General features: G+C 47.8%; 2 protein-coding genes across 2 annotated transcripts in view; both read left to right on the forward strand.

Annotated features, from left to right (window-relative positions):
• Nucleotides 1–5,825: 5,825 nt before the first annotated feature.
• The window catches only part of LOC311167608 (butyrophilin-like protein 1), a gene marked incomplete at both ends in the record, with an annotated part of 42,017 nt that continues 26,864 nt past the window's right edge, over nt 5,826–20,978 (forward strand). Inside the window, one exon of the mRNA XM_084228689.1 lies at nt 5,826–6,189. Within this exon, the coding sequence (XP_084084815.1) occupies nt 5,826–6,189 (364 nt within the window). The remainder of the gene's footprint in view (nt 6,190–20,978) is intronic.
• LOC311167609 (butyrophilin-like protein 1) lies at nt 8,397–15,673 on the forward strand (the record flags this gene model as incomplete). The annotated part of the gene is made up of 7 exons (XM_084228690.1): nt 8,397–8,433; nt 9,221–9,502; nt 9,619–9,753; nt 9,844–9,870; nt 10,848–10,874; nt 14,723–14,753; nt 15,466–15,673. The coding sequence occupies 7 exons, from the start codon at nt 8,397–8,399 to the stop codon at nt 15,671–15,673; spliced, it is 747 nt and encodes a 248-aa protein (XP_084084816.1).

A 20,978-nucleotide genomic window follows, 5' to 3' on the forward strand; every position in this document is an offset into this window, starting at 1 on the left:
GCAGTTCTTTGTTTATACTAAGCAAATTGTGAGTGCATAAGCATATGCATTGAGGTAGGAAGATAACAATCATCACATGTTTTTCAAGAGCAGCCAAAGGTCTGTTTGCCCTCCTGCAAAGGTTATGACATTTATTATTCTTTGTCTTAAAGAAGGCACAGTTGCTAAACAAGTGTTATTAAAATAGTTATTTACTTTATTTTTTTTAATAGAGGCATGTTTTATTTATTTATTTGTTTGTTTGTTTGTTTGTTTTGTTTATACATGCACGGGTTCAGTCAGAAGCGCGGGAGGGTGAAAGAATCCACCAGAGCCAGAGCGGGGAGCAGAGCAGGCAGAAGGACCAAAGTACACTGCTGAGGGGAGCAGCGGGCGGCAGGAGAGGTCTGCACGCCATGTGGGACCCTCCTCCAGTGGCCGGGGAGCAGCCGGGGATCAAACCGGCGCCACAGAGGCCGCGGGCGGCTTCGCAACCCAGCGCTCAACCGCTGCGCCACCGGGGAGGCCCTAGTTATTTACTTTAAAAAACCCAACAGTTATTATATTACTAGCAAAAAGCCTATGTGACTGCAACTAACATTTCTAAGTTTGCCACAGTGAAGGATTAACTAAGGGCTAGGGGAAACAAAGGGCAGGAGGTTACCTGGGGGACAGGAGACAAAGGGATATTTTCTAATAACCTATAAAGTTTAGACTAACATATAACCAAATGATTAAAGCAAAAAACAGAAGGTTATTATAAAGAAATCATCATCTATAGTATATTGTTTTAATATTGATTCGATATCAAGGAAACAAGGGCCTGGAGGGCGTTAATGCCAGGCAAGCCACACTGACTCTTCCCTAGCCCCCAGCTCTCAATTAAGGGAGGAATTCTCCTAATCTAACAAAAGAGTTTTCTACCTATCACTCCTCTATTTATCTAGTCAGCCGATCATGGGAAATTTCCATTCTCTGTAAGATTGCTGGTTGTTGTTTTAAGGAACTACAGATATTTCATCAGGGACAGGGCCAGAGATGGTTATAGCTTTTGGTTTTCGAAATGTTTAATATGTGACATATCAGTAGTTGTCACATTGACTATTTCCAAATGCATTATTTGTGCTGCCATGTTTATTAGCTTAACCAGTAACAAAACTGTCGTTGACTTATTTTCGAATGCATACTCTAACAGCTACCATATCAATTGTTACATCCAGGGGAATTAGCCCTAAACAAACAGGAAAAATTTAGCAGAAGCTGGCTATTGGCTTCCTGGCTTAACAGGAATTTTCTTAAAGACTTTCCCGGAGAGATGTTTATAGCCTTTTGTTCCCAGAAGTTTTTTCACTTTGTTAATGTAAGGCCAAATGTTGAATTACTGCCTTTTGGCAGAGAACTACTAATTGTATAAAATATGTAATATTTGTATCATGTTGTGCCATTTGCCATCAAATTGGCTGTTCAGTAATTGATTAAACAGTATTTGCAGTTTTATTTTTAAATGTGTATTTTAACAATGGTAAAAACTAGCCATAAACAAATGAGGAGAATCTAGGAGTCAGCTAAGGAGATTCCTGACTTTTCAGAAATCTGCCCCATGCCCAGACCTTTGTCAGATGACATGAGTAACGTCACTCCCAGTAACTGGGGTGGTCACCATTGGGCACACACACGGGGCTCAGAGTCAGTCCTGACTGTGCCCCACACTCACCCCTATTTCTGGGTCTCAGAGCCAAGCAACCTGGAGCATAGTGAATGCCCAACAGTGGGTGCTGGGTGGGGGCCTCCCCCTGTGCCTGCGGGGTTTCAGGGTGCCTGCCCCTCCCCTCTGCTGATGCATCTGATCTTGCTTTTTCCTTCTTGAAACAGGAAGGAAGTGCTCTCTCGGGTGCACTGTCTAGAGGACAGGGTGGAGGCTGCTGGGATTGCATTTTAAGCTTTCACTTTCAGATAGTGTCTGAGCCAGAGAAGTGTGATTGTTTTTTAAGAGAAAATTAGGAGGTTCCCAGGGATCCTACCTCTGGTGAAACACCCCTCAATGAATGTGGAAATCTGCCTGTCTACTCTCTTGAGAACCATCTTCTCTGAGGCCCCCTTGGCGCCCAGCAGGGCTCCCGAGCAGCTAACAGCAGGTGCTAACTCTGTAAGAAGATTTGGGGAAGCACTGAAACTTCTCAAGTTCTAAGGGACACCCTGGAAACCCCACCAGTTCAAAGCAGGTATGTCAGTTTTGAAGACATGTTTCTTTTAAGAAGAGGAAAGTGGGGAGCAGCTGGCTGTAAGGAGGGGTTGAGAAGGTGGTGGGGCTTGAATGGACTGGGAGGTGGCACAGGAAATGGTGCAGGTCTAAGAGGACCCAGCACAACCTCACCGAAGATTGTACTTCACTTATTTTATTTTATTTATTTTTTTAAAGATTTATTTATTTATGCATACAAGAGCTGGGATACAGGCCAGAGGTGTGGTGGGGGGGCGGGTTAGAGGATTCACCAGAGACAGAGTGGGGAACAGAACAGGCAGACTGAGTGAAATACACTGCTGAGGAGAGCAGCAGATGAGACAGGAGAGGTCTGCTGCACACTTCACTTATTTTAATAATGTGTCTGTAACACTCCTGGGGCAGGACCCTGTTCTAGAACTTTAGGTAGTGACTCTTCAAATACAATTTATGTAATTCTCGTTCCAACCTTGGTTGAGAGATACTGATGCTGTTCCCATTTCTGTGGGGAAAGTGAGGCAGGAAGGTTAAGAGACTTGATGAAGATGGTCACACAGAGAGTGGCTGAGTCTAGAGATGACCTCAGAGTCAGCCCCAGAATCTGCCCTCCCAGGACCATCGCCTGCTTCCCCCCAACCCCAGTCAGTATGTGGTTTGAGGGTGTTTTCTCTGAGCAGGACTCATTTCCCTTCTCTGCTGCTCTGACTCACTGGGTCCCTCACCATGAGGCAGAAACTCCCCAGAGTTAGAGAGGACAAGGACAAAGCCCTCAGTGGGGATCTGACCTGGCTCCTGCTGTGTTTGGGGCAGGACCTTAACCTTAGCCCTGGCAGGTCAGGTCTGGGGAGGGACTGACCTTCAGGTGAGCTGAAAAAGTACACAGAGCACTGCAGGAGCCTGTGAGGGGACCTCGACTCCTTGGGGACAGTGTCGTGTCGTGTGTCCTGATGCTTCTCAGGGACACCTGCTCACACTGAGTGCACAGGACAAAAGCAGGCACTGGTCTGTCCTTCATGGGGGGCCTGGGTCTCTTCCTCTATTCTGGGGAGTCACTGGGTGTGATGATGAGGAGGGGAGGGCAATTTGCAACCAGTGAACAGAATGGTGAACAGTCTGGGAATGGAGGGGCCTGGTGTTCTGAGTAGAGTGGGTCTGGGATGTGGATTCCACAGGGTGGGAAGCGAAGGGAGGATGTTTTTCTCCAATAAACCTCATTGTCTCTAGCAGCACAGAGGCTCAGAAGCCCTGAGACAAGCCAGGTCTGCCCTTCTCGGTCTCAGGGTCGAAGGGGTCCCTAGGAACGGCCCTGCTCCTGCTGGTGGGGATCCCTGGGCCTGCTCCCCTCTCCCCCATCCCACAGCTCCAGGCTGCCCTGATCCTCTGTGTGGACCTGGATGCCTCCTGCCCTGTTTCTCCCCAGCCCTGAGGAGATGGCGCCCTGCTCCTGCCCCAGCTCTGTGCTCTGCCTCCTCCCCTCCCTGCTGCTCTTCCTCCAGCTGCCCCCTGGGGGGTCCCCAGGTGAGTGTGTCCTTCCCTGTTCCTGTGTCTCCCTCGGGTCAGTGGGGCCCAGGAGCTCTGGGAGCTCCTCCTTCAGGAATTTCCTTTGTTCATTTGTCTTTGCTTAATATCTTCAAGTTCCATCCATGTTGTTTTAAATGGCATGATTTTACTTATTAAAAAAAAAAATCAGTGGGCCAGCCTGGTGGTGCAAGTGGTTAAGTCTCAGCATTATCAAGCTATCACCAGCCACTGCAGCAGGAGTTTCATCCCTGGCCAGGGAGCTGATCCACACAACTTGTAGCAGACTTCTCCTGTCTTGCTAACTGCTCCCCTCAGCAGTCTATTTCTGTCAGTCTTCTTGTTCTTCTCCCCACTCTGTCTCTGGTGAATCATCTCACACCACCCCAGCACCTCTGGCTTACAGCTCAGCTCTTATATGCATACATAAATAAAAATATATTTTTTTAAAATCTGAGTACTATTTCATTATGTGTTTGTGTGTGTATATGTAATGTTACTCTATTTCTTTGAATGAGTCTCTGTACCTGTCTCTCTTCAAATTGTGGAATATCCATTATGCTTATGTTGCCTTTCTTCATAGATTGGTTAGTTCTTCCAGTTTTTCTTTATTTTTCTCTTTTTTCTTCTAATTCGGTCCATTGTTCATTATTATTGTGAGGTCTCTGATTTGATTTGGTCTATTCTGCTCCCATAGCTTCTCCAGGAGTGAGTAGCTTCTCTGCTAATATTTTTACAGCCCCCATTTCTGTGATTTTAATTTAAAGCTTCAATTTCTATTTTCTTTTTACTCATATTATTTTCCAAGTCATTCATTTTTTGTTCTGAATTTTGTTTTTCTCTGTAATTCACTTTTCTGAGTTTTCTCCATTTCTTTGACTTTATTACAGCAATTTGAACTCTACTTGATAGTAAGATATGATCTTCCATATCTTTGTAGTTGCATACTGCAGAGTTGCTGTTGTCTTGTGATTTCATATTCCCTTGAGATCTCAAGTTTCTGGGGCTTATTGTACTCCTTTAAATTTCTTGTTTTTGAAAAAATGCATCTGTAGAGGTAACTTAGAGAGTTGAACTACTTCTTGCTTTCCATCAGGTGACCCTGGTGTGTTTTTAGATTTGTAACTTACGTAGGACTAGAGACCTGATCCTTGAGATGCTGAGTCAGAGACTGTGGGGCCTGCAGTCATCCAGCCTCTGGGGTGGGTGCTCTGGCTGGGGCATGTGATCTCATGTGTGTGGCACCCCTGACACCCGCCTCTCCCAGTTCAGCCCTGAGACTCCGCCCTGTGCACACTGTCCCTGAGCTTCAGGAGAGCGGGGCCAGTCCTGAGTGGGGAGAGGGGATGCTCTGTGCCTCCAGCTCTGTGCCTCATTTCTTCACTGGGGACCTTGTTAGCTGGGAGCACCCAGTCAGAGCTGTGAGCCCCTCACTGTCAGCTTTCCCTGCCCAGGGTCACGTGCCTGGTTTAGTGACCACCGCACTGTGTGCTGTGGCCTCCCCGACCCTGACCACAGGCTCCAGGTGTCTCTCTTGTCCTAAAACTCTTGATCAGTGAAGCATGACTCCCCTCTTTGCCCCTTTTAGTGCTGTCTGCCTGGTGACTGCTGTATGAGAGTGTCCAGTTGTCTCTCAAGCCTGGTGTTCTCTGGGTGTCCTGTCCACTCATTCACATTGATGATCCTCTGTGCAATGAAATACATTTCCTTAGTCACCTTCTTAGTCCCTCAAGAACTCTTTTGAAATGGATGTTCTTGGGCACATCCCAATCTGCTGCATCAGGCCTGGGGTAGGATCCCTGCATTTTACAACTACAAGCCCTCCTAGAGATTGTGATGCTGAAGGTGAGAACCATGGAGTTAGAGTTTTTATGGAAGGTCCTGCTATCTGGGACACTAGTGAATGAGGGAGCATCTTTGACATTATTTCTGGACCACAAGTTGTGGTTGGGAGATCTTTCCCAGATTCAGATTTGTCACTCTTAATCCTTCATGTCAGCTGTCTGCTCATAAGACACCTTCCCTCGGCCTGCCTGGGCCTCCCCCAGTGTACCCTGATGGTGTGTGTTCCCTGATATGACTGTGTCTCTCAGCCTTTCTAACTCCCATGTCTGTGTTCACAGAGAGGTTCCGTGTGTTTGGCCCCTTACAACCCATAGTGGCTGAGCTGGGCAAGGATGTCACACTGCCCTGCTCCCTGTACCCAGCCATGAGTGCAGAGAACATGGAGTTGAGGTGGTTCCGGTCCAATATCGTGGAGTCAGTATTCACCTATCAAGACGGACAGGAACGACATGAGGAGGTGATGGCCCAGTACGCAGGGCGGACCTCACTGGTGGGGGAATTCCTCAGTGAGGGGGAGGCTGCTGTGCGCATCCACAGGGTCCAGGCTTCTGACAACGGGCTGTACACCTGCTTCTTCAGCAACGGAGACTTCCATGGGCAAGCCAAATTGGAGCTGCAGGTGGCAGGTTGGTGACATGATTGAATAACTCAGAGTCCTGGAGTTTTGTAATTGGGTTGAAAATAAGGGCAATGCAATTTAGTTTTTCTTTTCTTTATGAGTAAAAAAAGCCTTATTCATTCACGTTTTATGAAATGTAAATATACAGGGTACCTACCACATGTCTGGCCCTGTTCTAAATACTTGGATACAAAAGCAAATATAATAAAGTTCTTCACTCTGTGAGTTTATATTTGTGGTGGGAGAGAGAGCAATTGTAATAAATAACCAGGGCATAAATGACATTTTGAAGTGAGAAGGGATAAGGACAGGAAGGTAAATGAAGCAGGGAGATGGGTCAGCAATGTGGGGTGGAGCTGAGGGGAGGTTACAGAAATATATAACAGCTCAGGCTGGTGCCATGGGAGCAAAGACTCCAGGGAAGTAGGATCATAGATGAGTAGATACCTGATGTGTGGATATTCCTTTCTCCCCAGTTTTTAGACAGATAATTACTAAGTATCATATGTAATGTGAAGCATACAGCATAATGACTGATTTGTATATATAGTGAAGTGATTGCCACAATAGGTTTAATCACATCTGTCTGCTATTATAGGTTTAATAAAAAGAAAGAAAAAGGAGCAAAAAGGGAAAAATTTCCTCATCATCAAAAAAAAAAAAAATTCTCTGGAGTTTGTCCTTTAACAACTTCCCTACATGGGTCTCCCCGGTGGTGCAGCGGTTGAGCACTGGGTTGTGAAGCTGCCCGCAGCCTCTGCAGCGCCGGTTTGATCCCTGGCTGCTCCCCGGCCACCGGAGGAGGGTCCCACATGGCGCGCAGACCTCTCCTGCCGCCCACTGCTCCCCTCAGCAGTGTACTTTGGTCCTTCTGTCTGCTCTGCTCCCCGCTCTGGCTCTGGTGAATTCTCTCACCCTCCCAAGCTTCTGACTGTACCCAGTGCTTGTATAAATAAATAAATAAAATCTTAAAAAAAAGAATTCCCTTCATATCACTCAACAATGTTGGCTACCGGCATGTTTTACATTGCAGGGAAGGGAATTTCTATATGGAGGCACAGCCCCTGTGAATGACCTGGGGAGAGTGTGTGTTTGGTGTGTGATCTGCTCACATGGAGTCCTCATGGCTGGTGGGAGAGAGTGAGGAGCAGGGTATTGTGAGGTGACAATACTCTCATAAAAAATGTGTTGAGTATATGGCAGAGAGTTCAAGGGTGGCTCCCACTGGTAATCAGAAACTCCTCCAAATGTGTAGATATTTGAGCTGGGATGTCATTTTATCTAACAGGGTTCTATAAAGCCCCTCAGGCCAGATGCAGAAAGGTCGATGGAGTCCACAGAGCCTGGTGATTGTGGAAAACAACAGTTAAATTCTATAGTTTGGGGTATTGGGCCTTGAGGGCCAGGGTGTAAAAAGTGTGATTAATGCAGAGAGAAGAGGGCTAGAGAGGAGTCACAAACAGAGTCACTGGTGCGCATGTTGTGGTGATTGTATGTGGAGCTATTGGAGAATTTCAGCACAGCAGCGCTTGGCATGGTGACTCTGGCAACAGTGGGAGGAAAAGGGCAGAGACAATATCTGGAGTTGTGGTTGCAGTTACGGGGTGGAGAGGGGGCTGGTTCACACAGTGTTGGTGGGTGCACAGGAGGTGCCCTCATGTAGATTTAGAAATAACCCAATTGAATGAGGAGAATTGGGTCACAGAATTTAAAGAAGAAGGGATTGCAGAGGCTTCAGAGGCTTTGTAGAGTCTGTTTGATATTTAATGTCAGGAACATTAATAATGTGTATCAGTTACCTGTCACCATAATGCTGCTGTGTAACAAAGAACCACAGAAAAAATCTCTCAGTGGCCTGTAGAAATGGACTTGTATTAACATGGGCTTGTGGGGACTTCAGCTAACTGGGATGGACTTGACTGCTTGCCATTGAACTTACTCCTAAATTTTTTGGTCAGATGAAAAGGTTACCCAGTGGACCTTGGCTGGGCTTGTTACATGAATGGTCATGGGCTCCTGGCTGAGGGAGGCCCGCTTCAGGGGAAATGCTGGTGACAGGCCCTGCTCTACCAGAACTACAATATTCTTCCATGGAGATGGCAGAGGGAAGACCCCTGAGGCCAGCACTTTAAACCTCTGCTGAGTCACATGAGCTGATCTCTCATTAGACGGATGAAGTCACATGACTGAACCCAGAGTCAGAGTATGAGTAAAATGTACCTGGCAGAGTGTGAGCCTGATATGAAGAAGGGTGAAGAATTAGGAACATTTTTATTACTAATTTACCTCAGGTGAGACAACAGCATGAGTTCAGATGTAGAATTTCGGGTGTGAAGAGCATGTGAGGAATCCTGGCAGATGTAACCCACAGGGATGGGGCTATCAGGGAGGGAGATGGGGGTGCTGGTGAGGTGATATCTGGAAGTGATGTATGAGGAGACACAGAGCTGAGGGAGAAGAAGCTCTGGGAGAGGGTGTGAGATATGATGGGATTTAAGGACTGGACCCTGGGACTGTGCTGCCTTCAAGGAGCAGGTGCAGGGAGAAAAGTCAGGAAAGGGGCTCAACAGTGGCCCAAGTTACAACAAGCCACCCTCAGAGGGAAGTGACCAACCCAAGATGGAGTTGGTTTCAAGGTTAGGTCAGAAGTTTCCTGACTGAAAGGAGACTGGGTGAGAGGAACTTGGAGACTGCTGTTGACAAATGGGAGACTTTTGTTGAATCACAGAATGGACTAGGAGGAAAAGCTGCCAGATGGAGGCTGAGATGTTGGTGAGAAATGAGAAAATACAGCCGTTCATGGATTAAAAGGTATCCTGTTCTAACAAGAAAAGAGTTCTACAAAGACTTGAACATGTTTATATAATTATAAAATTATAAAAATAATAAGTAGAAAGGTAGAGATGAACATGTCAGGTCATCATCTTGCTCCCCCAGGGATGGTCTCCCCCAGATCCCCCAGGATGCAGATTGACAGCCTCTCCTGAAGTGTGCATAGGTAGGTTCTGACCCACCTGGCTCTCATCTTCCCTCCGCAGGTGTGGGCTCTGTCCCCCAAGTGCACATCTCAGGGCCAGAGGAGGACGGGGTGTGTGTGGTGTGCATAGCCTCAGGCTGGTTTCCAGAACCCCAGGTGCAATGGAGACACCCCCATGGGGAGCAGTTCCTGGAGTTCTCCAAGGTCCAGGCCCAGGACACTGAGGGGCTGTTCAGCGTGGAGGCTGCTCTGGTGGTGAGAGACAGCTCTGCGGGGAGCGTGACCTGCTCCATCCTCAACCCTGTCCTGCGCCAGGAGAAGGCCATGGCCATTGTCATCCCAGGTCAGTGCTGTTCCCCACTTCATGTTCCCTGCAATATCAGATGCACCCCCAGCACTCTCAGGTGTGCTGGGCTGGACTGTGTCCTGATGGCATCTCTGTGGGGTCTCTGACTGCAGAGCCCTTCTTCCCCCGGGCCTCTCCCTGGAAGCTGGCTTTCCTGGTAATTCTTCCCTTGCTGCTGCTCCTGCTCCTGGGGGCTGCCTGCTACACCTGGAGAGAACATTCTACACAGGAACTCCAGAAAGTTCTAGGTAAACTCTGCTCTCTCTCCCGAAATCTCCGTGTCCCCTTTATTGGTGACATTCTGGTTCTTAGCTCACCTGTTTCCTGTTGTCTTTCAGACCAGAGGAAGGCAGCTTACCTGACTGGTGAGTCATGCTCCAGGGGTCCTGGATCCCTGTTCCCTGTGCTCAGGGGTCCCTCCCCTTGGCTGTCTCAGCACAGACATGTGGCCCCCTCCCTGGGGTGGAAGTGGGAGCTGGTAGGAGGCAGGACCCTGCTCCATGGGCTCTCCAGATCTGGGTGCTGCTTTCTCCCCATTGTTGGGATACTGGTGGGGTGGTGCCCTTTGAGTCTCCTGCATCCTGGTCTCATTCCAGCCCTGAATTTCCCACCATGGTGTTGGATTTCTCATCCTCAATGCATCTCGTTCTTGGTCAGCACCTGGAAGTAAAGCAGTGGCTCTGGGTTTTAATAAGTAAATGGACTCTTGAAGTTTAGGAGTGTGACCTCCTGCCCTTTCTCCCCAAACAACCCCAAGGAGAGTCTGTTCTCTCTGCTCCTGAAGATGCTGATCAGTGGTGCTGGGAGAGGATGGGGTGACCTTGCATGGGAGGGAGTGGGGGGACTTTCCCTCTCCCAGAGAGTGTTTATCACTAGAAATACTGCATTGGAGGAAGACGGGCCATTTCTACTCTGGAGCTGGTGTGATGTCCATGTTGTGTTTTTATTTCATCTTCCCACTAATTTCCAAGGAAATACTGAATTGTGTAATAATATGTTCATTAAAAAACATCTTCCAATATACTGTTTTTGATGCTGTGTAGCAATACTGAGTAGCAGGTGAAGCAGGAGCTTTGAAGTCTTTGAGGCCAGGAGCTGGCCCAAAGCCCCACAGCAGCAGCAGCAGCAGGTAGGGCTGGGTCAGTCTGTCCTGCAGGCTCCTGACCTGAGCCATGGGTTTTTCCACCAGCCCCAGTAGTCTGCACAGGGCAGGAGGTCGTGACCTCTCAGCCTCTCCCCTCCACCCTCTAGAGATTCTCACCTGTAGAACAAGAGGAGTCCAGGGCCCCTGGATCACAAGAGCAGCTGTTGTGCTGAGTCTCACCTGTGTGTTCCTTTTCAGCCTGGAGGAAGGCCCAGCTGTATGCAGGTGAGTGGCCCTGAGGTCCTGGGACCCCTTTCCAGCCTCCTGTCTACCCCTTCTCTATCAGGGGTCCCCATCATGAAGAACCTGGGGTCCCTGGTCTTCCTTCACTCTGGAGCCTCCATCTGAGAACTTCAGGGTCCCCCTTGTGAGCTCAGACCTGCCTCCACTTGCCCTGTCCTCCCTGCAGGTCATCGGGGTCAGGACATGGTCACCTACCCCTTTCTTGTGGGTTTGGACAGTGGATGTCAGTGTGAGGAGAAGCTGCAGCAGGGACAGATGTGTGGTTCAGGATTTGCTGATCTCTTGAAAATTCCAGACATCCTACTTCCTGCTTCGGAGTCATATCTTGCTAAGGGGTCCTGGGTTTTAGATCCTTCTGGATTCAAAATTCCAGTCCTATTTTGGATCTAGTTTTTGTTTCCTGTTTCCTCTTGATTCTCTGTCTTCTCATACATGCTCTGATTCATATCCTAGCTGCATTTTTCTTCTAATTCTTGTGGGTGCTGAGGAATCAGTTGTTTAGTGAAGATGTCTGAGTCTGGATCAGAGCTTCTGGGGTGTTTATGTCTCTTAGGCAGGGGCCTGTGAAATTTCTGAAATTGCTGTAAAATCCAGTTTGTGTGTGTGTATGTGTTGTGTGTGTGTGTACTTTTTTTGTCTTTATAACAAGATGCACAATGTATGATTTTTAGAACCATCATCTTTTTAAGGAGAATTCTGTTTGACAGTCTCGTGGTTGCTATTATTTAGTTGTTTTTTTTTTTTTTTTTTTTTTTTAAGAGGCAACTATGTAGACTGGAAAAGAACACCTAAAATGGTTATAATCTGTTTCCAAAGAATAGTAGGGAAATGTGAAAGAAAAGTCTGGATGGAGATAGAGAGGGGAAGGAAGGAGAGGGGTGTGTGGGAGAAGAGCCTTCTAGAGGTTTTGGGCACAGTCACCAGTTGGAATATGTGCTGTGCAGACACTGTGCAAGGCTTGGGAATGAAACACAGTGGGCCTTTGGAAGTCCTTCAGATAAACTTACACTTTTCAAACCATTATGAGGTGACCATCTCACTGCATTGCCTCTCACATGAGCTCCTCCTGTCACCCCAGGGCAGGGTCTGCACAGGGTCCTGCAGGGAAGGTCAGAGATGCTGATGACGGGAGATCTGAGAGTCCTGAGCCTGAGCCACATGCCCTTTCCCTGCTTAGGGGTTTGTTTATGGTCCTGGACACAGACCTTGAGCCACAGAGATGGGGGTTGTAAGGGAGGGGCCTGGGGACCTGGAGTGTGAGGACCCTCCTGAGAGTCTCCCTGGTTCCCCTGGGGCTCATTTCCACACAGTGAGGAGCACAGAGTCATCTTTACCATCATTCCAGCCTTTGCTGAGTTTGTGTCTCATGTATTTTAGCATAAACTGTCCTTTGGCATGCAAAAACTATGATGTGTTTGAATGAAAGAAACACCAGTAATACACTAGAATCAACATTTTGATATTGACAGATTCACAGATGGATACATGTGTGATCTCGTATTATTTGTAAAATTTAACAAAAATGTTTTATAAAGTTTTGCTACAAAAATTGACTAGCACAATGACATGCATACACAGTCCTGGGCACACTGTGTCTCACATTAAATGCCACTTTGATCTTCTCTTTTTGCTCCTGCTGCTCCTGTTCCTGTTCTCCTCCACTCCCTCTTTTTTATTGTTGTATGAAGAAATGTGGTATAGAGCATTAGAGCTGGATGTCAAATAATGTCTCAGCAAAAAACAAGTAAATTTAAAATCTTTTTTTTACAAAGAGGTCACATATATGCCACCCAATCATTGCATGTGATCTTGTTTCTTATCACGCAAAGATGGAAATGCCAGTTTCTCTGAGTGAGCTTGTGCAGATGTGGCTGGTGTCACGCATTTACACACCATGTGCACAAGAAGATGTTGTTCCTTATTCCTGTAAATGTGCATCCTGGATTCTCCTCTCTCCCCCTCTCTCCTCACACAGTTGGGAAACACACACTCTTCCCTGACGACCACTCAGAGTCTTGCTGTGTCTGACCTGAGTGTTGGGGAATGACCTGCTTCCTCCTTCCCAGGCAGGCGTAGAGTGGGGGATGATATGGCCTTGGGGCTCTGCGGGGGAAGGGCCTGTGCTCCCATTTCAGTCATTTCAGGGGCTCCCCTGGGTCACTGGTCTAAGACCCTGTGTGGCACATACTTAGGGGGGCAGGCATGTCCTGTCTGGTCATTAGGGCTTGTGGGTGACGCTACCTCTACAGCAGAGTCAGGGTCTGGGTCTGTCTCTGGTCAGCAAATTGATAAAACTTGTGGTTCCTTCTTCCTGTCCCACATCCTTGTCTTCCTCTCCTCACCTGTCCTTCCCTCCCTGCCTGCTCTCCAGGGCCCTCTCTCTTCCTCCATCTCCTCTCAGAGCAGGTGACACTTTGGGGTCCTCATCTGTCCACATACATCATGGGGTCCTGGTGCTCCCTCCAGACCCTCCCCTGCCAGGGCCCTGCTCACCTGCCTGGGCCCCCACATGAAGCATCAGAGCTCTGGCTGCTGCTGACACACGTCACCACACCCTCAGCAACCTCACCCACACAGTTTATCATCTCACACGCCTGCAGGGCAGACTCCTGAGACTGCGTCCTGGGACAAACTCCAGGGTCTGGCAGCTGCTTCCTTCCAGGAGCCCCTTCCTCTCCCGGGATCTAGGGCCCCTGCATTGACTGGGGACCCCATCCTCTGTCTACACAGCCTGCCGTGCAGCCTCTTTATGGCCCTGCTGCCGTCACCATGTGACTGTCTCTGAGCACAGGGGCAGGTTCATGGCTGTTAAGGCTCATGGAATTGGTTCCCCCTCATGATCCTCAGTAATATTCCTGTTTCCAGGTCCTGTCTCTGTCCCACCTGCAGGTTTCCCTTTCCTCCGTCAAGGACACATGTTTACAGGGTTATGGGATGAGGACATGGACACCTTTGAAGTCATTATTCTGCTAATACAGAGAGGCTTTACTTTGAAGCTTCCATCTTTCTGGGCTCCTCTTGAAACAGTTGTGTCAAGCCAATGTGTTTGTTCTTCTCTGTCTACAGGGATGGCTTGGTTTCCACCACACATGAAAATGTGGAAAGTTGTCACTAGTGTTTGATCCTCTTAGTGTGTGTCCATGTTCCCTATTCTCCACGTCTCTCTCCTCCTTAGGACCCTCCACCCCATCCTGACTGTGCAGGACCCTCTCCTGCCGTGTCCTTGGTCTCCTCACTCATGTCACTGTCACCTCCATGTCAGCTCAGTCACAATGTAGCTCTCTTTCTGTCTTTGTTTTTTTTTTTAATTTGACAAGGAGATTTATTCAGAAACAAGTTGAAAAGCATTTCCTGTTGGTTTCCATGTGTGCAGTCTTCCCCAGGCAGCCCCTGCTGCTACTTGTGTGTCAGGTAGGCATGGGCTGGATTCTGGTCTCTGTCCCCAGGGCTTACAGATAAGCTGCACATTCAGTTCTCTTAGTCTCTGTAAGTACACACAGTCCTTGATGTTTGATCGCCATAAGATTTTTTCAAGTAAATCTAGTTTGCAGGATGGGGTGTGGCTGATGACTTGAGAAGCATAAATGGATGGTCATTCTGTTCAGTTGGTGTCCAGCCCCTCAACCCCTGGGTATTAATCTGTATGACTTAGCTTTCATGGAATGTTGCTGTGGGGTGTGTGTGTATCAATCAAAAAGATAGATGTATCAACTAAATTTTTCAAAACATTTTCCCCATCAATCCTGTGTCCCTCTCCTGTAGAAAATGAGGCGTGGGCCCTGATGTGTCAGTATCTCGAGTCCCTCACGTGACATGTGTGTCTCTTGCAGATTGGCGGAAGGAGAAGTTCTGGGCCTGTGAGTGACTCTGTTCTCTCTGGGGCTGCTCAGCTTCTGGCCTTTCCTTCTGTTCTCTGTGTGGGCACAGACTCTGCACCCTCTGTGGGGGTGGGAAGGGTGCAGCTGTGATGTCACACAGCTGGGATTGGGGGGGATGACTGGTCATGGGTACTGAAGGGGCTTCTTTGTCCTTGGGGTCCAGGTGGATCCCCAAAGGCCCTGTGACATATCTGACCCCCAGTAAAACTTGTGGCTCCTTTTCTTCTTTGGGAGACTGTGTGCTAGAGACACAGGCTCTCATTTCAGAGCAAATATCCCTCCCACCACACTGCTAAGAATCTCGGGTGAGGACGTCTGTGCCCTTGTTTTGGGGCTGAGGGTGTGGAGGGCCTTAAATAATGGGTCCTTCTCTCTGCAGGGGCTGTCACTCTGGATCCGGGTTCTTGTGACAGAAGAATTTCAATCTTTACTAACAAGAAGAGCCTGTGGTGTTCTCATTATGGCAGACAAAAAGGATTATTTCTTTGTGGTCTTGAGGGCATCACTTCAGGGCGCTGTTACTGGGAAGTAGAGGTCGGGTATCCATACAGAACTGAGTGGGGTCTAGGGGTCTGGAGGAAAGATGAAAAAACAAGACACAATGATCCGACCCCGCGAGATGGGTTTTGGGTTATTGCCCATTTCAACAACATTTTCCAAGCCTTTACTGACCCTCCTACTCCACTACCCCATAGGCACATTCCCTACATGGTGGGGGTTTTCCTGGACTATGATCATGGGGACGTCTCCTTCTATGACATGACTGATGGCTCCCACATCTTCTCCTTCCCTCCTGAGTCCTTCTCTGGGACTCTCCTTCCATATTTCATCTGTTATTCAGGAGACGTGTTCATGACCCTCTGCCCCCTGGAGGCTGGCCCCAGAAGCCCTCTGTGCCCATGAACAATCCTCTTTCTCTGGAGAAGCCTGTGAGTCCCCCAGGGCAGGGGATCCCCTAAGGCTCTAGTGTGGATGGGGTTCCCCCAGGGACTGAAGCCCCCCTCCTCCCCTGCACCCCTGAGACCATGTCCCCATGAGGCCCCTCCCTGCCCAGCCCAGCCCTGGGCTCTTCTTGGGGCTTCAGGTTCCCTGTGGCAAACCTGTGAGTGAGTCCCGGATGCTGGAGTCTCATCCTGCTCTGGGTGCAGATTCCTGGGCCGTGGCTGAGAGAACAGTCAGGTCAAGCCTTGGACTGAGGACACAGAGGATAGAATTGACTTACTTTGAACTGGTTTGTGATAATCTGAATTTTTCCATCAGAACCCATTTTTCTTTTGGTAAAACAAATATTTCATGTGGTTTTCATGCTGTTAGGACAAGAAAGGGGATCGGCTGAATTATTCTCCTAAGTTTATTGGAGTTTACTTTATCCAACTTGAGTTTGTGCAGAGGAACCCAGAGTCTAATGAAGGGTCCCCAGGTCTATTTTGAGGGATCTGGACTCTCTAACGAGGAAATTTAAGCATCCAAAATATTTCAGGGAAATGGCAGATGATGGATTTAGAAGAGCCTAATATTCTGTGTTATATTCTTCTTACTCTGGAATGGATGAAATACAACTGTTTCCCCCCCCCCCCCCAAAACTCAGTAAATATCTATTACTAGTGATAAACTTGTAGTGTGTTTATTTTTGGAACTCAAAAATGTAAGGTTGGCACAGGGGGCCTGCTGAGGGCCCCAGGCTGTAGGCACAAGGAGAGGCCTTGAAACTGCAAAGGGAATTCCACCTTGCCTCAGCTCCTAGAACCAGAGGCCTCCACCTGACACAAACAGGACCTGATAGCAATCAAACAGAAACCACTAAAAAAAAGTCTTTGGTTCTGAATACCCAGTTTGCCACCCAACAACTTTTCTCACCGTATAAAGGGACATCTCCCCCGACAAAGGACACAACTTTACTGAGCCCCAAGGGGGTCCGCAAATCTTGCCCAGCACCACAATAAAGTTCCTGCCTGTCAGAAACTTGGCCTGGCTCTCCTTTCTTTACATACCAATCTTTTCAAAAAGGATCTGCTTCTCTTTTTGTGTTAACACCTATTGGAAAGAAGAAAACTGCTCCCTGAATTAAGATGAGAATAAAGAAAAGACTTTCAGACTTGGGGTGACTTGGGGGCTGTGACCTGAGCTTCAGGTGCCCCTGTGCTGACTAGGTCCTTCTGAGTCCTGAGGCAAAGGGTCATGGGAACCACAGCTGCCAGAGGAAGCAGGATCCTGAGCCCCAGACCTGCAGGGAAGAAGGTGTGATCCTCCCCCAGGGGACACTGACGTGGTTCTGCTGGGAGGAGAAGACAGAGAAGGGGAGTGGGGAGGAGTCAGATATCATTTATGTGTGTAATCCAGGACAAAGGAAGGTTGTAATTGTATTTATTATCCATTGTCTTCCTCTCTCTTCTTACCCTTATGCTGTTATACAAATTGTTGTTTATATTTATAATATTTTTTTGGGTAACAGAATAGACAAAGGGCATGTGACTAATTTGAGATATAAATAATATAGCATGTTACCTGTAATAATTGGGGCTGCCTGTCTCATTTTTGGGAAAGGTGAGCGCTTCTTTACTTGTAAAGGAAAATTTCCCTTCTTAGTTAGATACATACAGTTGTGTATGTATTCAAATGTGTGAATTGTGTGTGAGGAGCTGAGTAGTCACAGGTTGTCCCGGCCCGCGGGATTCGGAGGCACGGAAAGAGAAGGGCTGAGGATTGAAATGAGGGGCTTGACAAATTGACGCTAGCGTTTGCTTCTTTATTTTTCCTTTTCCTACTTTTACATGTTTTTTCCTTTCCCTGTCCTACTACCTTCCCTGGCTTTCTCTATGCTCCTCTCTCAGTACGCTTCTCAGTATCCTCTCTCAAAGTCTCTACGCAGTATCCTTTCCACAGTCTCCCTCTCGAGGTCTCCTCGCCTCATCCTCTGCGCAGTCTCTCTCCTTCTCCTCCACGCAGTCTCTCTCCCTATCCTCCACGCAGTCTCTCTCCTTCTCCTCCACGCAGTCTCTCTCCCTATCCTCTACGCAGTCTCTCCCATGGTTCCCTTCTTCTCCCCCCTCGCTCCTCCCCTCGTACCTCCCAGTCCCACGTGATTTTCCGGAAACGCAATGGTTTCTCCGAAGGTGAAACAGGAATCGAAACCGAACTTGCGAGCATGCGCAACACGGCACATGCTCCATGCGGCTCCGGACAACAGGTGTGGACTCTCCCATCACCATGTGTCGCTTCCTGGCCCACATTCCACACGTGCCCTCTTGTGTGACCTGGAGCTGGACCCCAAGTGCGTGTTCCTTGGCCCCCTGCACAGTGTCAGGATGAGCCCTGGAGGGGACACTCCAGTCATAGCTGAGGTCATGCATCTCTCTGGTCGTGCTGCTTCTGGATCCTACGATGGGATGTGTCATTTATTTTTTTCCAGCTGTTGGTTCTCCTTCAGCTATTATATTTGAATTTTTTTCCTTCTATAGTTAGGAAAAAATATTAGAAACTACAGATAGGTACAAAATTTATTATCATAACTTCTCATTCTCATCTGGGGTATTAGAGATAATTTAATTAAATAAAATTTATGTAATTTTTAGGGAATATAATTTTTTTCATTAAATAAGGATGTGTTTTTTGTGAAGTTAACTGTTTTCTGCTCTATAGAAAAGATATTTCTGAGGATTATATTTTTTTGGCCCATTGACATTAACTACTTTTGCTTCATCTCAGCATATTTATTTCAAACTGCCATTCATGCTGACAATATTGAACCTGTTCTTCAGACTCTTCTTTATATCAGGTTACAATTATACCAGTTCCATCAAGTATTGATTAAATAAATTATTTATATATTTGTATGACAGTCATGTTTGTTATATCATGAGAATTAGACAATATTTCTTACATCTAAAATGGGTGTTTATATTAGAAACTTTATATTAATATAGTAGAAATATTTTTTGCCAGTCAATTTTAAAGATAAATACATTAAAAATTCAACTATTAACATGAAAACAGAAAACACTGAAATGCAGTTATAACATAGCTAAGATCCTTCCTCTGCATAATGAAGAGAAGCATGAAGGGAGGAGGAGACACCAGGCCCCAGACAGGATGGGGCAGACCCTCAGTCTAGACTGAAGCGGCTCACCTGACACTCATGGTCCTTCTCACCTCAAGAGCTTGTCCACCCCCAGCTGACCCCAGAGTCCATGTCCCCAGAGTCTGGGACGGGACTTGTCCCCTTGTCCTCTGTGAGCTGTTCCCCAGCCTGTCTCCCTCCTTCCTCTCTCTCTCTCTCTGGGCTCAGGGAGAGTCATCTGAGGAGGTGAGATCTTCATCCAGAGGGAGAGGAGCCCTCCTAAATGGGAAGGTCGGGGGGGTTGTGTCGGGGCCCAGACCTGGGGCCCAGACCTGAACATCCGGGTTCTTGCCTGAAGCAGGTACTGAATGTTAGCTCAAGTGAAGGTTTCAAGTTTCCTATTGTGACGACTGAACCTTTCCCCCTGCTTGCTACTTGTGCCTTGTTGGCATTGGTGGTCTCTCCTTGTTAGAGATAACGAGAGACCTCCTCCTCTGAACCCTATATAACATTGTACACATTCCTGAATAAATGAGACTGGTGATGATCCTGGCTTTGTCTCCACTCCTTGCATACCCCTGTTCCATACCAAGCCCCTGCTTCCTCCCCCGGGTACCGTGTTGATCTGCCCGGCTGGCCCGGACATTTGGCACCCAACGTGGGGCCCGGGTACGAGGAAGAACTACAGAGGGAGAAGACGCCCGAAAAGGAAGCTAGCTAGCTCAGGAGGAAGCCTTACCGACGTGGGACCCTGCCGCGTCGTGGATAAGGTAAGCTCAGGTACAGTGTCTGAATCATGGGACAGGAAATAAGCCAGCATGAGATATATGTGAAGCAATTAAAAGTGGCACTTAGGATGCGAGGAGTCAGGGTCAAAAAAAGGATCTACTCCACTTTTTTGATTTTGTTCAAGACCTGTGTCCTTGGTTCCCTCAAGAGGGCACAATAGATCAAAAAAGGTGGAAACGGGTAGGAGATGCTTTAAATGACTTCTATGAAGCTTTTGGCCCTGAAAAAATTCCGGTGACAGCATTCTCATACTGGAATCTAATTAATGATTTAATTTCAAAAAAGGAAGCCTACCCTGATATTAAAGATACCATTTGCCAAACAGAACAACTGCTTAGAAGTGCTTCCCCCAGCAAGGCAGGGGCCCCATCCCCCAACGATCACTGTGAGGACTTAATTCAGTTTCACAGTGATGTGGAGGACAATCCATCCAAAGAAGAACAAAAAGAACCCTTAGGGAAAAATGAAAGGGCCTCTCCCGACCGACCCAAAATAGAAAAGAAAAACAGAATTTATCCCTCTTTGAGCAAGTTTACTTCTGTAGCTACAAACCCTTCTTGCTCCTCTGAAGAAGAGGGCGGAGTTTTTCCACTGCTTAACTCCAAAAGCGAAATCAAAGTTGCTTCGCAACCTCCCCCCACTATCGCAAAAGGGGAGGATCCTGAGGCGGGCGAAGCAGATTGGGGCAATCTGGAGGAGGAGGCTGCACATTACGATCCCCACTCTCCTCCTTATTACACGGCCGCTGTTGCCTCTGCGCCCTCACAACTTGCTCACCCTAATCTCGACCTTAAAACCAAAATCGCCCACCTTGAGGAGCGCATGCGCCTACAGGCTCGTTATCATAAACTTTCCCTTCAACTTCAACAGATCCAATTAACTTCTTCATCCAACTCAGATCCCGCTCCGCCATTATGGGGGAGGGGTGACGCCGAGGCCACTTCAAAGCCGCTGTTAAGGGGCGGGCTTGAAGCTGACGTCACCTTAAAGCCGCCATTACGGGGCGGGGTTAGTGTGGACACCATTTTAACTCCTCCCCCGGCTCCCGCGGTTTTGTCTGCTTTCCCGCCTCCCAAAAAGCCCTTTTCCGCGGCTTCTGTCTTTCCTGTTATTGAAGCTCCAGATGTTCAAGGCCACCTCCGCCGCTATCACCAGCCACATAATTTTCAACATTTAAAGGAATTAAAAACCGCTGTTACCCAGTATGGTGCTAGTGCCCCTTTCACTCTCACAATTCTTGATTCTATCGCAGAAGGGTGGCTCACTCCCCTAGATTGGCAAACTTTAGTAAAGGCTGCCCTTGACGGCAGAGATCATTTACTTTGGAGAACTGAATTTCAGGATCTCTGTAGGGACATGGCC

The sequence above is a fragment of the Talpa europaea genome (assembly GCF_964194135.1).
Source record: "Talpa europaea genome assembly, chromosome: 2".
Taxonomy (NCBI): Eukaryota; Metazoa; Chordata; class Mammalia; order Eulipotyphla; family Talpidae; genus Talpa; species Talpa europaea.